This window comes from Cydia splendana, chromosome 19, assembly GCF_910591565.1.
Source record: "Cydia splendana chromosome 19, ilCydSple1.2, whole genome shotgun sequence".
Lineage (NCBI taxonomy): Eukaryota > Metazoa > Arthropoda > Insecta > Lepidoptera > Tortricidae > Cydia > Cydia splendana.
In genome coordinates, this window is record NC_085978.1 from 1350791 (window position 1) to 1365888 (window position 15098).

General features: G+C 42.7%; 3 protein-coding genes across 3 annotated transcripts in view; 1 reads left to right on the forward strand and 2 right to left on the reverse strand.

Annotated features, from left to right (window-relative positions):
• The window catches only part of LOC134799915 (translation machinery-associated protein 16 homolog), a 169746-nt gene that overhangs the window by 153914 nt on the left and 734 nt on the right, over nt 1–15098 (forward strand). The window lies entirely within an intron of this gene.
• Nucleotides 366–9808, reverse strand: LOC134799933 (cell division control protein 45 homolog). Its single transcript, XM_063772370.1, has 11 exons — nt 9616–9808; nt 9257–9547; nt 8538–8615; nt 7549–7680; nt 7124–7297; nt 4650–4807; nt 4053–4187; nt 3630–3696; nt 2521–2715; nt 742–905; nt 366–532 (listed from the first exon to the last, which is right to left on the reverse strand). The coding sequence occupies exons 1-11, from the start codon at nt 9664–9666 to the stop codon at nt 385–387; spliced, it is 1593 nt and encodes a 530-aa protein (XP_063628440.1). The 5' UTR covers nt 9667–9808; the 3' UTR covers nt 366–384.
• Nucleotides 11211–14951, reverse strand: LOC134799862 (RNA polymerase II-associated protein 1). The gene has a single exon (XM_063772267.1). It carries the CDS (start codon nt 14861–14863, stop codon nt 11291–11293), a length of 3573 nt encoding a protein of 1190 aa, XP_063628337.1. The 5' UTR covers nt 14864–14951; the 3' UTR covers nt 11211–11290.

Genomic DNA, 15098 nt, shown 5'->3' on the forward strand with positions numbered 1-15098 from the left:
GCATAATAAATTACAACTAATATTACAAGCGGAACTCCTTTTCTAATTTCACTTATTAGAAAAGGAGTTCCGCTTATAATATTAGTTGTAATTTATTATGCAACACGGCCCTGGTCTAACTCTAAAGGGGCCCACCGATTAACAGTCCGCCGGACGGTATCGGCCTGTCAGTTGTTCGGAACTGTCAAAACTTTGTTTTAACTGACAGGCCGATACCGTCCGTCGGACTGTTAATCAGTGGGCCCCTTTACTTTGCACTGACTTAAATGAAAGAAAGTGAGAATTAAGTGTCACTAAAAACGTCGTCTTCATAGAAAATGCCATGCAGATTTACCTTGGTTGGACTCTATCGCTAGTTTTATCAATTCTAATTATTAGTTTGGTTCAGGTATCGGCGAGGAGCGCAGTGAGAGCGTCCAGGAACTGCGCCCGTTGTGCCGTGGGCAGCGTCACGACGGACGAGTCCACGTGGTCCAGGGATACCGACACGCCGCTCTTGGCGGCGGCTTGGGAGAAGGCGGCGCCGAATAAGCTGTAAAAAAAAGTTATTTTTTTTGACTCGTGGTTCCTTGTTCTTCGATTCGTATCAACACAAGACATTTAATAGCATATTTTCGATTTTTACCATAGTTCAGTTTATATAGGTTTTCGATCGACGCCGAGCAGCCGAAATGAGATTTTAATTCATGGATGAATTTTTTATTAATTAATTATTTAAATCGAAACGCACGATACACTTACTTAGCGGGTTCCTGCCTCCGGGGCGGTACGCCCAGCATGATGCAGCGCTGCGCGTCCAGCGGCGCGCTGGCCACCAGCGCGCGCGCGCCCGCCGCGTCGGCCGCCCAGCGCGCCGCCACCCCGAGCCAGGTGGGCCCCGACACCCACGCCGCCTCCGGAGTGCCCTGCGGGGACAATAGTACATTATTGTCGAGGCAAGGAAGTAGCTACTTGCAGGCTGAGGATTCGTTTTAAACGGACGACCTTGGGAGTCCGTTTAATTGAATCCGAAGCCAGCAAGTAGCCTTCCAGCCGAGTCATATATAGTGCTTTTCTCAAAAATGGTGCAAGAAATATAAATATCATAGAAATATTTTACAAAAGCAACGTTCTTACGTATATATTTTCACAGAAAAAAGTGGAAACAATTGAAAAAATTAGCTTTGCCGCCTTTTTATTTTTTTTAATAAAAAATAGAAGTGTATTTTTCTGCCGAAAATACGCCAACCTATTTGAGACAGCTAAATAGTCGCGGTACTAATCATCTGTTTGGCTGTTTAATGGGCCTGTGCCTTCATTTGATATGGCCATTTCAACTTTTAAAAAGTTTGGAACTCGACAAATAATGGAATTTGTGTGCAACATTGCAGTCCCAAAATCGAGACTGCAATATCTTTAACTTTTTAATTTTTGACTGACCATAAACTACGCGCTTCGCGACCAACTTTTTAAACGGCAAAGTCGACTTTGCCGTCCATTTTTGAGAAAAAATATATTATTACTTGAGCTCCTGACGCCTCACCGACCCTAAATTACGTCTCAATCGAATTCTTATATCTTATTGTGATGCAGTTAAACATATTGAAAAAAATCAAATTGATTTACTTAGGGCCCCTTGCACCATCCCGCTAACCCGGGGTTAAGCGGTTAAACCGTTAACCCAGTGTCAAATTGTACTGGTAACCATGGCAACTCTAGGTTTCATCGGTTAACCCCGGGTTAGTAGAATGGTGCAAGTGGCCCTTAACGTCCCAACATGAACATGAAGAAAAAGAAACACATGTGAACATAAAGAAAACATTAGATGCTAGAATTAATAGGATTCCTACTAAATAATGGCGCCGGCAGGCGTGGCGCAATTTTCAGTGGTTTTCAACAAGAAACAGACAGACAACGAGAAACAGACCAGCGGCTATCACAAAAATTAGTCCTTTCATTTATATTTAACCTAAATATTACCTCATGGACAATGAAATATGTGAAGGGTCCAGCCAAATGTAGCGCTCTAGCTGATAATGTAGCGTTAACAAGTCTAGCCACAGCTTCTAGTGACCGTTGTGCGGACTGTATGCCTAGACTTAGTTCATGACACTATATAAACAATCTGATAATTTAGACCGTTTTACCAAGACATTAAGGTCCTCACCTCGTGAACGATGAAGTATGTAAAGGGTCCAGCCAAATGTAAGGCTCTCGCTGATAGTGTAGCGTTGACAAGTCTAGCCACAGCTTCTAGTGACCGTTGTGCTGACTGTATACCTAGACTTAGTTCATGACCCTATATATACAATCTGATTATTTAGACCGTTTTACCAAGACATTAAGGTCCTCACCTCGTGAACGATGAAGTATGTAAAGGGTCCAGCCAAATGTAAGGCTCTCGCTGATAGTGTAGCGTTGACAAGTCTAGCCACAGCTTCTAGTGACCGTTGTGCTGACTGTATGCCTAGACTTAGTTCATGACCCTATATATACAATCTGATTATTTAGACCGTTTTACCAAGACATTAAGGTCCTTACCTCGTGAACGATGAAGTATGTAAAGGGTCCAGCCAAATGTAAGGCCCTGGCTGATAATGTAGCGTTGACAAGTCTAGCCACAGCTTCTAGTGATTGTTGTGCGGACTGTATGCCTAGGCGCAGACTTTCGTTTTGGCTCTCTAGGTCTAAGGCGGATAGTGCGAGCTGGAACCCTTCGGAGCGGGGTATGGTTTCCTGAAATGTAAAAATAATTTAATCATCATCTTCCTCGCGTTGTCCTGGCATTTGGGAAGCCTGAGGTCCGCTTGGCAACTAATCCCTAGAATTGCCGTAGGCACTAGTTTTTACGAAAGCGACTGCCATCTGACCTTCCAACCCAGAGGATAAACTAGGCCTTCTTGGGATTAGTCCGGTTTCCTCACGATGTTTACCTTCACCGAAAAATAAATATTTAATATTCAACACAATTGTAACGTAATGGGATTTTACCTAAAACAAGGACGCGACGCACGAATAATTTCGTACATTGACCCGCCTGTTCCTATCTTTATCGCACGCGCATTTTTTTACTGTTGCCCCGCTTACGCTTGCACAGTGGCATTGACCGCGGGCACAAATAAATGGTGGTACAAAAATATAATTTATGCGCGTGCGATATGATTCGGTCAAATGGGGTTGGCAACTGTCAAAGGTTTGCATAGATGGCGCCATCATAGCTTGCCCCTTTTTCTATGAGATTTGGCTTAAAGGGCTGGCATCCAGGGTATTAAAAAAACAAAAATTTGACACAATTCTAGGGATTGACAGGGCAAGCTATGATGAAGCCATCTGCTAAAAACTTCCACCGGCCAACCCCATTGTATTTTCTGAAAAACGAATTATAGCCAGCATTCAATGAATGTAGTATGATACCTTTGGGTATGGTGCATTAGGCACACTAGCGTCCCATCCCCTCCCCCTGACGCATCATACTACATTCATTGAATGCTGGCTATAATTTGTTTGTCTTCCCCATACATTAGAACACAACCGAATCAATAGAGAAAGGACCAGGCGGGTCAATGTACGAAAGTCTTCGTGTTTACCGTCCTTGCTTTGTTACCATTGCTTAATATGTTATGATTGTTTTGTGAAAGAGACGGACTCACGTGTTCGAGCAGCGCGGCAGTAGCGTATACGGCGTCCAGCGCCGACAGAGGCGGCGCGTGCGCGCGTCTGCAAACATACATATCACACATTTTACTTAGCCATCTTGAATTAAGTTTCCAAAATACAGAATATAAAGTTTACAGAATATGGGTCGACAGACCTGAAATAAAGATTTTCAATTTCAAAAGCTGAATCGACAAAAAAAATCACCAAAATCGTTTGGGAAATGTGACCTGTAGAGGAGAACAGCCGAATGCACCTAAACTGAAGCGAAAGCGCTTCAATCTTCGGACCGCTCGATCAACAAATAAATAAATTGATCTCTCTATATATACTGTACTACAGCATCGAGAGTGCTAAATTGACTACTGAGCGCAGTGAAGGGCATAAGAAAAGAATCTGCCGTGCTATATAGTAGCTACCTGAGTATATACGCGGTCCGGGACACATCGCGGAGCCCTAGGCGGCCGCCGGCGGTCTCCAGGGCTTCGAGCAGCCCTCGTCGTAGCTCTACATCCATGGAGCGGTATGCTTGTCGTGCTTGTTGTAACGGGAATCTAAAAATTACGTCAATTGTTCTTAACCAGTACGGATTTGATGGTCGTTCTTGACTGTGACAGCGTGATAAAACGGTATCCGTCTCTTTCTATCCCGCGGAGTTAAAAAGTGACGGATATTGTATCACGTGGATAAAGCCATCCATAATAGGCCTGCAGATTTATTTAACACATTCAACACCAAGAACCCGACTGTCGGGTACACTGTTCGTAGCGACTACGCGCTACATACGACGAAACCGTGGCTACGCGCTACGAGCGTAACCCGTAGCACTTAGTGGTATTGAATGTGTTAAAGATAAAAAATATAGTTTTTTTTTTATTAAGCCAGGCTCTCCGAAACATGTCGCGCGAGTCGATAAAACACGGGAGTTAAATCGTAAAATTAGCTTAATTTTATTATTCTTTTAGGAATCACCCGATACTCGGAAGTGATGTAATATTATCCAAGATTATGTTTACCCCATATCAGCTAACAGTTGCCGCAATCTGGAGACCCCGGCGAGGGAGTGTAGTTTGAGAAACGGCCCGATACTGGGCGAGTGCTTCAGCGCGCTCTCTAGGGACCACCAGCGGTATAGAGGCAGAGGGGCATCTTTCTCTAAAACTAGCTCCACTGACTGAAAATTAAAATAAAACATCAATTATTGTATGAAAAGTTCAACATGCATTGTTGCCAAAATAATTATACATACTTACATATTGCAAAAACTTTCGTGAGTAAGGGCTTGTGCACAAATCAAACGAGGTTCGATAGGGGGAGGGGGGTCACGAAAAAATCACGATAGGTCACGTTGGGGGAGGGGGGGTATAAGGAAACCACACGTGTATTTTTCTACAGTGAACGAAACTAAGAAACAGTACGTCTACCATCAGTTTTTACATTGACATAACGCTCACGTCTACGTAATTTACTTTCTGTACATCTCGCTTGCACTAATATGCGAGTACGAGCGAGATGCCTAGAAAGTAAGTTACGTAGACGTGAGCGTATATGTCAATGTCAAAACTGATGGTAGACGTACAGAAACCTACCACATGAGTAGATACTTTATCTCAGTTTCGTTAAACATAAATCTTCACTCTGCACTTCAAAATAGCGAGTCTATTAAACGAAAATAGAAAAATAAACAACATTTTCTATACTCATACTCATACTCATACTCATTTATTCATAATATTCTTAAAATATTACATGTCAACATCAGAAAATAAAATACACATTATTATCACATTATTGAGAATAATAAAAAATGTATGTCTAGAATTAAAATTACAATACTATTTATCTTAAAATAGGTCGAATGAAAAAATTTCAAAATAATACACGTGAGGTTGTGTGGGGGGCGGGGGGGTAGCCAAAAACCTCACCAAATATCACCAAGGGGGAGGGGGGGTCAAAAAGTAGCCGAAAACACCTCGCGTGATTTGTGCACAACCCCTAAATGAACGAGTGAACGTGATTTTGGGGCCCATCTTGCAGTTCGTTGTTGAACTTGCTGTTGTTATAACAACGAATATATAAAACGAATAGTAATTTCAAAATTCTGCTTTCATAGCAAAACGTGTTGTCGTGTACGTGATTTCAACTCTGGTGCCAACACCTATGAAGTTCACGTGAAAACGTGACATTTTTGGTAACGGCTAGACATTTTCGTGACAAATGGCGGTTATTAGGTAATACTTACAACTCCGGGCCCGGGTAAGTAAAGCTACGTCCAGCAGACAGGCGGCCGCCCCTCGGGCTCTCTCCGCCTCGTGGGCTGCGCTGACCTCTCCCAGGCTGCAGCCCTAGGGCTCTGGGGCATTACTCACATTATCACTGCTGTGGCTCCTCGCTCGGGTGAGTAAAGCTGCGTCCAGCAGACGGCGGCCGCCCCTCGGGCTCCCACGCCTCGTGGGCTGCGCTGACCGCTCCCAGGCTGCAGCCCTAGGGCTCTGGGGCAGTACTCACATTATCACTGCTGTGGCTCCTCGCTCGGGTGAGTAAAGCTGCGTCCAGTAGACAGGCGGCCGCCCCTCGGGCTCCCCACGCCTCGTGGGCTGCGCTGACCGCTCCCAGGCTGCAGCCCTAGGGCTCTGGGGCAGTACTCACATTATCACTGCTGTGGCTCCTCGCTCGGGTGAGTAAAGCTGCGTCCAGTAGACAGGCGGCCGCCCCTCGGGCTCCCCACGCCTCGTGGGCTGCGCTGACCGCTCCCAGGCTGCAGCCCTAGGGCTCTGGGGCAGTACTCACATTATCACTGCTGTGGCTCCTCGCTCGGGTGAGTAAAGCTGCGTCCAGCAGACGGCGGCCGCCCCTCGGGCTCCCCACGCCACGTGGGCTGCGCTGACCGCTCCCAGGCTGCAGCCCTAGGGCTCTGGGGCAGTACTCACATTATCACTGCTGTGGCTCCTCGCTCGGGTGAGTAAAGCTGCGTCCAGTAGACAGGCGGCCGCCCCTCGGGCTCCCCACGCCTCGTGGGCTGCGCTGACCGCTCCCAGGCTGCAGCCCTAGGGCTCTGGGGCAGTACTCACATTATCACTGCTGTGGCTCCTCGCTCGGGTGAGTAAAGCTGCGTCCAGCAGACGGCGGCCGCCCCTCGGGCTCCCACGCCTCGTGGGCTGCGCTGACCGCTCCCAGGCTGCAGCCCTAGGGCTCTGGGGCAGTACTCACATTATCACTGCTGTGGCTCCTCGCTCGGGTGAGTAAAGCTGCGTCCAGCAGACGGCGGCCGCCCCTCGGGCTCCCCACGCCTCGTGGGCTGCGCTGACCGCTCCCAGGCTGCAGCCCTAGGGCTCTGGGGCAGTACTCACATTATCACTGCTGTGGCTCCTCGCTCGGGTGAGTAAAGCTGCGTCCAGCAGACGGCGGCCGCCCCTCGGGCTCCCCACGCCTCGTGGGCTGCGCTGACCGCTCCCAGGCTGCAGCCCTAGGGCTCTGGGGCAGTACTCACATTATCACTGCTGTGGCTTCTCGCTCGGGTGAGTAAAGCTGCGTCTAGTAGACAGGCGGCCGCCCCTCGGGCTCCCCATGCCTCGTGCGCCGCACTCGCTACTGCTCCAGCCCAGGCTTCCCTAGGTCCTAGGCGGGATACCAGCCATGATAGATCTAGGGCTACCAGCGCACTCTAAAATAATCAGAAAATAATAACTATGAAAGATCACAAACTTTCCTCCAAATCCATAGTTCTGAACCATCTTGACAATTGGAAGGTTTGTATGTATTGTAGGTTTTTTCAAACATTTTATTTGTGATACAAACTTCTATAGCTGTCTGTACTTTTCTAGACAGACTTAAACACAACAGTGGCACATATTGACCATGCAACATTTTTTTTATAGTTTCTCTTGAAGGAATGAGGATTAATATTCTACTTACAGGTTTGCCGTAGTAGGAGAACTGCGTGTAGTTGAACATGAGCGTGTCGCGGCGCTCCTCCCAGCCGCGGCGCGCGCGGCGGCGCTCCGCGCGCGCCTCCAGGCCGTCCCGCCCGCGCGAGGACTCCTCCTCCTGAAATAACACCGCACTCACTCATGGCCTATCACCGCAGAATAACTCTTTAGAGAACAATGAAAGTTCGAAAGGTATTACTCTCCTAAGGCAGTGGTGGGCAAAGTACGGCCCGCGAAAGGATTTTATCCGGGCCGCCGCCGGTCCTTATAACAAAAATCCATTTTTGCTGTAAATCTGGCCCTCCTCTGAAATTCCTTCAAGTTTTGGCCCCTCATGAGTAAAGTTTGCCCACCAATGTCCTAGGGGAGTAAGGTGACTCTTTAAAATAAACAACTACCTATATAATATACTGTGTATACCTAATTATCCCTCTGGTTGACTGCAAGCAAAAAGATTTGGTTAATATAATAAAATTTACAAGTTATTTAAATTATAACTACCTATGACATTTAATGCATATTAAATATCATAGGTTTCTAGAATTTTAAAGGGGCTATTCATAAATTACGTCATTTCAAATTAGGGGGGGGGGGGGGGGTCTGGACATTGGATGATGGTAGCATGACGTAGGAGGAAACGGGGTCATTCGAAGCATGATTTGTAGGTGATTGTAGGATGGGGGGTCAAAATCGTCAAAAATCAATGACGTAATTTATGGACAGCCCCAAAGCACTATTAAAATAGTCATTTACGATACAAGTGTGTGTGTGTGTGTGTGTGTGTATACATGTATTGTACAATGTTTTGCAGTACATATGGCCCTTTAAATTTTCGAAATAGTTACGTTATGTGCTTATTATAGCACAGAGTGTCGTAATGAAGCACCAGATGTACTGTAAAGCAATATTATAACACATGCAGGTGTTAGCCTTCTTGTTTAAGTTATGCGTAGTTATAATGTGATTTCAACTGACCTCCTCATCCTCATCGTCCCTGAAGATGTCATCAAAGTTCGGGATCTTCTCCTCCTCATCTTTGTATACTAGTCTCACCTGAAATATTATGATAGCTTCATATGCAGAATGAGTGCATAATCAATAGATAAACACATATACTGTAGCAGTGAAGCAGTGTAGCATATACATATTATGTTCATTTTGGAATTAATCCCGTTTTGGATTCTGTTTTTAAATTATTAGACCACATATAATATCATAACATGTTCGCGGACAGTATAGTGACATCATGGGTGATAGGCCAAAGGAAACAAAGTATGAAAAAACAATGCAAATGCTATAGAATTATTAGATTAGCATGAAATAAGAGCAATGTTAATTTAATTATAGCTTTATTTGCTCAGTGCTTTACATTATTTTATGTTAGATTGGTTGCACTGATCCCTGCTGGGTGAAAGCCTCTCCTCTTTACCCTTCCATTTCTCTCTGTTTTTTGCTGTTTCCATCCAGTTCTTTCCAGCTAGTTGTATGATGAGAACAATGTTAGAATACTTTTAAATGTTTATAATATTAATATGACAAGATTGAATTTAATTTAAACCTACATGTTTCTACTCAACAATAAAAACATTCTTAGAAAACACTATCATTATCAACATCATATTACATAAATAAATAATTGAAGTATTTACACGCAAATATACACTAGCTAGAATAATAAAAATAAATGCACAAACCTGTCCATCACTGTAAACATTGCACACGTCTGTAGGTTTGTGACAATCCAGCACAAAGAACACGACGTCCTCCTCCGGCTGCAGGATATCCACCAAGTCTATGGTGCCCCCACAGTTCACCAGGCACACGTACTTTATCTCCTCATTATTCTCCTCGTAAGCTTGCTTCAACTCCGCGATACCCCCCACGGGCACTAAAGTATACGAAATATTGTCGCATTTGAACAGACCCTGGAGTATCTTGCACGTACATATCGCGTCGACGTCGTAGTGAACCAACAACAACACCCTCTGTAAGAAATATTAACGTTACACGCGTAAAATGTGAGCGCATTCACGTAAATACACAATTTACTTACGTTCCCTAAAAGTACGTTGTAGAAATCGTTCTTTAGGTCCTCGACGAACATTTTGAATCTACACGGGTGTTATTGTCGAATAATTAGGATTTCATATTTGCTTTGAAAATTGGACGAAATTATTTTATTTTCACCGTTATCGCAGGACAAAAACACGAACACCTGTCTTGTCGAAATTATCTGTCAGAAGAGAAATGTCACGTATTTCGCGCCAAATCCTTCCGTTCGTTCAGAAATTTAGCATATATTGGGATGCCATCAAAGGATGCACTTTGATACTACAATAAATATGTGATTCATTTATTTTGGATTATGTTCAAGTTTGTATTTAATTTTATCGCTTCAAACTTAGAGGATATAACCAACGGAGACGCCATGTCTAAAATTTTCGGTACAAAATAGTCTGCCGTTTTTTGCGGGGGAGGGGCACATCAAATGTATAGGTACGTCATGTCAGATAAACGTCAGTCCATACATATGGTTGACAAGTTGTTGACCATTGGCCGCCTATTTTCGACAGAGGGGAACGCCTGTTAATGGCGGCTCCATTGTTAATTACTCCGAGGCTTCAAATAAATAAACTATAGTTGGTCAAACTAATTTGTCAGTCAGTAAGAACTAAGAAAACTATACTCATCCTTTTCTTTTGGGTGCTAGTACTAGTGTAAGACAAAGATAGTATGATTCTCTCTGTCTATGATTGAAATGAGACAGTCCGTTGACAAACTATAAAAACAATTACTTGCACACGGAGCTTAAAGCGTGCTCATGATGACGCTCTTGCGTAGGATTCATATTCATGTATTGTGTAAATAAACAACGGTACAAAGAAGAACAGAACACCAGATTATCAACCGGAGCATCTAACAGGGAAACGAGGCGCCTGCATTAATAGCCGTAACAGACTACCGCACCGCACCAAGGTCAACATAACAATAACGGAGCACAAAATATGAAAGAACAGAAAACTCTACTCCTGTTATATATGTAAAAATCAGCAGTAAAGGCAATTATTCTGTGGTAAAGGGTAGAAATGCCAAAAATGTAATGGTAGACAAAATTTAATGTGACGTTTTCAACCAAAAGGTACGAACAAGGTAAGGTAAAGATTGTTGATAAGGTTAGTTTCAAATAGATATATGGAAATAGCGCCTTATTGACAACCGACAATAAGTCCCTTTATGTAAAGAATGGCACAAATATTCTCCTAGTTCAGCCTTATCGTGACGTATAAGAATTCACACTGGGGAGAAACCATTCAGTTGTGATAAATGTGTCAAGAATTTTGCTCGAAAAGGTTTATCATACCACACCGATTAACCATACTGCTGCAATATATTACCTCGGCCACATACTCGACGAGTGGCATGGGAAGTAGCGAAAGAATTTCGCAGAGACGTAATGTGGCCGCGCTACTCGTTGTCGGCCGCCATACTTCCCTCACTACTTTCCATACCACACTTGTCGAGTGTGGCCGGGGTATTAAAATAGCAGGTGAGGTAGCGATAACGCCTTAAAAATTGAAGTGGTTTAGAAATAAAATTAAACACATTTTTCGTTGCACTGTTGTAATTACAAAAATAAATCTTAAGCTAGATTTTCTTACGAAAACGACAAAATTTTACTTATTTTTGGAGCTTGAGTTTTTGATTCTGATCTAGGTATATATAATATGCTAGATCTGCTGATCTTTCCGGAGATTCCAAGCTTCAACGTGATGCTGCGCTATTATATACGCAGTTGTACCAGGTCTGACCAGACTCGACGTCAAAGCGCGATAGTAGGACTTTATCAGAGACACCTCAGTCTCCTCTGGATACAAATAGTCTTTCAATTCATAGCACAAGCGGTCTTCTGGGCAATCCAGAGCCCTCAAGCAACCGGCATACTCAGACCAAATGAGCTTGCGCCATTTTACATCGTGTCTTTGAGCTAGAGGCACTAAAACGCAAGCAGCGAAGTTGCTATCCCCATAACTAACAGACTGGAACTGCTCAAGAAACTGCGTGTAAAATCCTTGGAAATTACTCAATCCAGTAAGCTGTTGATCGAAGTTGAACTCGATACTCCTCTTAAACAAAACCTTAAGACATTTCTGTAACAGGAGCTCGATCCTTGCATCCAAGAATAAGGAATTATCACACAGAAAAACGCACATTAATCGACAGAATTTATCCGTCACGTTTATGTCTCTCAGGAGATCAGGAAAGCAGTATTCGTTGAATAAGATCCATTCTAAACTGCTCCTGATGACGAACTCTTTCGCTGTTGACTCTTTTACGTTTAATCCAAGAACTTTTTGAGGAGTCTGCTCTTGACTCTTGCTGTACAGATGTAAAATGGGTAAATATATCCAGTCTCTTGGTAGAATCGGTTCTTGCCATTTCCTAAGTACAATATTAGCGCCAGTGTCTTTGTAACTAAGGTTTATAACTGTGCTATAACACAATTTTATCTCTTCTATTGATGTGAGCGCTTTCGAGAAGCCATCTGCGTCAGATAAAGACACCAGGTTCATTAGCCTCTCTGCTGTGAACCACTGCTTATTGAACACGATGTTTCTAAACAAGAACTCCAGGTCACTACCCTTATCAACTCTAAGAATGTAGCATAATTTGTTAGCCACAGCATACAATAAGTCTTTCTTAGATTCAGGGACGTCAATTTTCACGGCAATTTTTATTATGCTGATTACAAGATCTGTCTCCGTTCTTGTAAACCAATTATCACTCAGACTCGGCGATTTTTGAGCAAGTTTCTCGATATACGGTTCAAGGTTTTGTACGAAAGTCTGTGCAATTTTATCGTCGTTCACAGCTTCTAGAAGATTGAACGAGGATGCTAAGAATGGCACAGGTGACAAACTGTTAAGTATAGGTAATGTTTTTAGGTCAGAGTCAACAACTGAAGATCCTAGGCTCATCAAGTTTTTAGTGAAATGCAAATCTTTACTTTCTATTCCTGATAACAGATTCGAACTGGACTCGAGGTGTGCTACGATGTTTAAAAATCCAGCAGAATTCGAAAGTTTGGTCAAGGATTCCTTCAAGAAGCCCATATCCACTTGATCAAATGTAATAATTGATTTACAGCAATCCAGAACGGAGCAGAGCAGGCGTAGATGACCGCAAGTGTAACTTACACTTTGAGATATTTGTGCTAGCCATTTTCTTGCTCCTTCTTTCAGTAAAATACAGAGCTGCCCTTTATTACTATCTGGCAGCTTCTGAGTGCACCATATTTTGCTGGCAAATTGTAGAATTAATGCCGCATGTGTAGCATTCAACACTGATGATGTAACAAACACATCTGTGTTTTGGACATGTATGTACAAAGCTGATAATAAAATGGGGAATATGGATAGGGCTTCATCCACACCAAGATTATGATGTAGCAAATTAGTCATGATGCAGAAGGCTTCTATTTGGACACGTAGCCCACTTGTCCTGTCTGCTACTGTGCTTATACATTGCAAAACAGGTTCTAATATACAGTACTTTGATAGTAATATGTCTCCGATTTCTCTTGATTGTAAAGAAAGGACTCTGAGTAACCTCATAGCTAGTTGTGACAACTGGTTATTCTTGTAATTCTTAAATATATCTTTAACATTGTTCATCAAATGTTCCATTTTAACTATTGTCATGGCTGTTTCAGGGGAATCTCTAGCAAGTCTAGTCAAAATTTGCAAGCAATATTGAACAGAATTTACATCTGGTTTGATATTTCCTAAAACATACTGTATTCTTGTAAGAATATCAGTTCTTAATAGAGCTGCTATAATATCTACTTCAGCCAAGTGGTAATCTTTTAATTCTGATTCTTTTGATTCCAGTTCTTCAATTTCTGACTTGTCATTTTCCAGACAAGGCTGCTGCAGGCCGGCTTCAAATCCTAATAAGGCATCTAAACCTGCTTCATCTATCCTATTGTAAATTAGGTTTCTTATTGCTCTCAAGGAAGGTTCAATAATAGCTTCTGCCTTATCATCTAATGAAAATCGTAGTACAAAAAGTATTTTACTGAGCGGTATGTCTATTATGCCTTTGTAAGTGCCTGCGGCGTAGTATTCTAGTATTCCCGCTAGTGTATTTAAAGCAAAGACTCTCTGCTGAGTTATCATAGAGCGAGTCAGTTCAAAGAGCTCTGTAAGGGTGTATCCCGGTCTATGAGGTTCTTCACCGTGATGGAAAAGAGTTTTGGTTTCTTCTGTATAAGGTAAGGTGTATGGTAACAGGTACCCTTTGAAATCAAAGCGGGCTTCATAAGGTTTGTCAGGGGTAATGTTATTGCTTTCCTCAATGCCTTTAATCCACTCAAGTTTATCCTTCTCTAATGAGTCAAAATGCAGCCATTTATTGACATTAGGGTGTGACAATATGTCATTATCCCAAGCTCCATCATCAGTGACCGACGACTCCATTGGTACATCCTGTGGTGTAATTTTCTGACTCTTTGGTGTACCTTTATCATCTACCGAGATTGGGTTCTCATTTTTTCTTTTAGCTTTAATAAACTTGATCAAATTGGGATCCATTTCAGCAAGTAGCTTTTGCTGTTCCTCCAATATTTCCTTTTCAGACATTTTACTTAACAGATTAACATTTTCAGTATGTATGACATCAGCATCTTTTGAAGACACAATGTAACTTTTTTCTGGAAGATTAACCTGTTTAGACATGTCTATTTTAGTTGAGTTTAATAGCTCATCAATATCCATTTTTGATGCTTTCTCTTGCTGCTTCTTTTGAATGTATAATGAATGGATACTTTTTGAACCAGGAGCTACATTAAAATCGCATTTTATAGCTACAGGAAAGCCTTGAGTAGGCATTGGTTTGAAACTCAAATTTACATCACAATTTGTGTTTTTTTCTATGATATTGCTCATAACTGAAGGTATGATTTTTGGATAGTATACCTTATCATCGTCCATTTCTGTTTCCTTGGGAACTTCTTCGCTATTCTTCTCCAAAATGTCTCCCATAACGGAGCCAGTACTGCTTTCGAACCGGACTTGCTTTTCATTTTTGAGGCCCTTAGACTGTGCGTATTTTGAAGGCTTACGCCCAACAGACTTCTCAGGCTTACTGCTTGAGGATTTTGGAGTTTCTGTCACTTGCGGCCGCAGATTTGTTACAGAAGCCGACGAGCGAAAGTTAGCGTCCTTGTTCTTTTCACGTAAATATTCTTCTTGCATTCGTAGAATGTCTTCCTCATCTTCTTCAGGGTTTGGACGTTTGAGCATTTTGTATAAATAATATTGCCGATATTATATCAACAAATGTGCGAATAACGATAAATTCGCTAATTTCGCTATGAAATGCTGCGCTGCGAGTGCTAGTCAGATTGTTTTTATGATGTGACATTACATGATGGTTTGTGAAGATAGCCATTCTATACGCTAATAACAAGCCAACGCAACAAAAACACGTCAAAGAAATGTGCAACCGTAAAACACAAATTAAATTATGTTGATATTT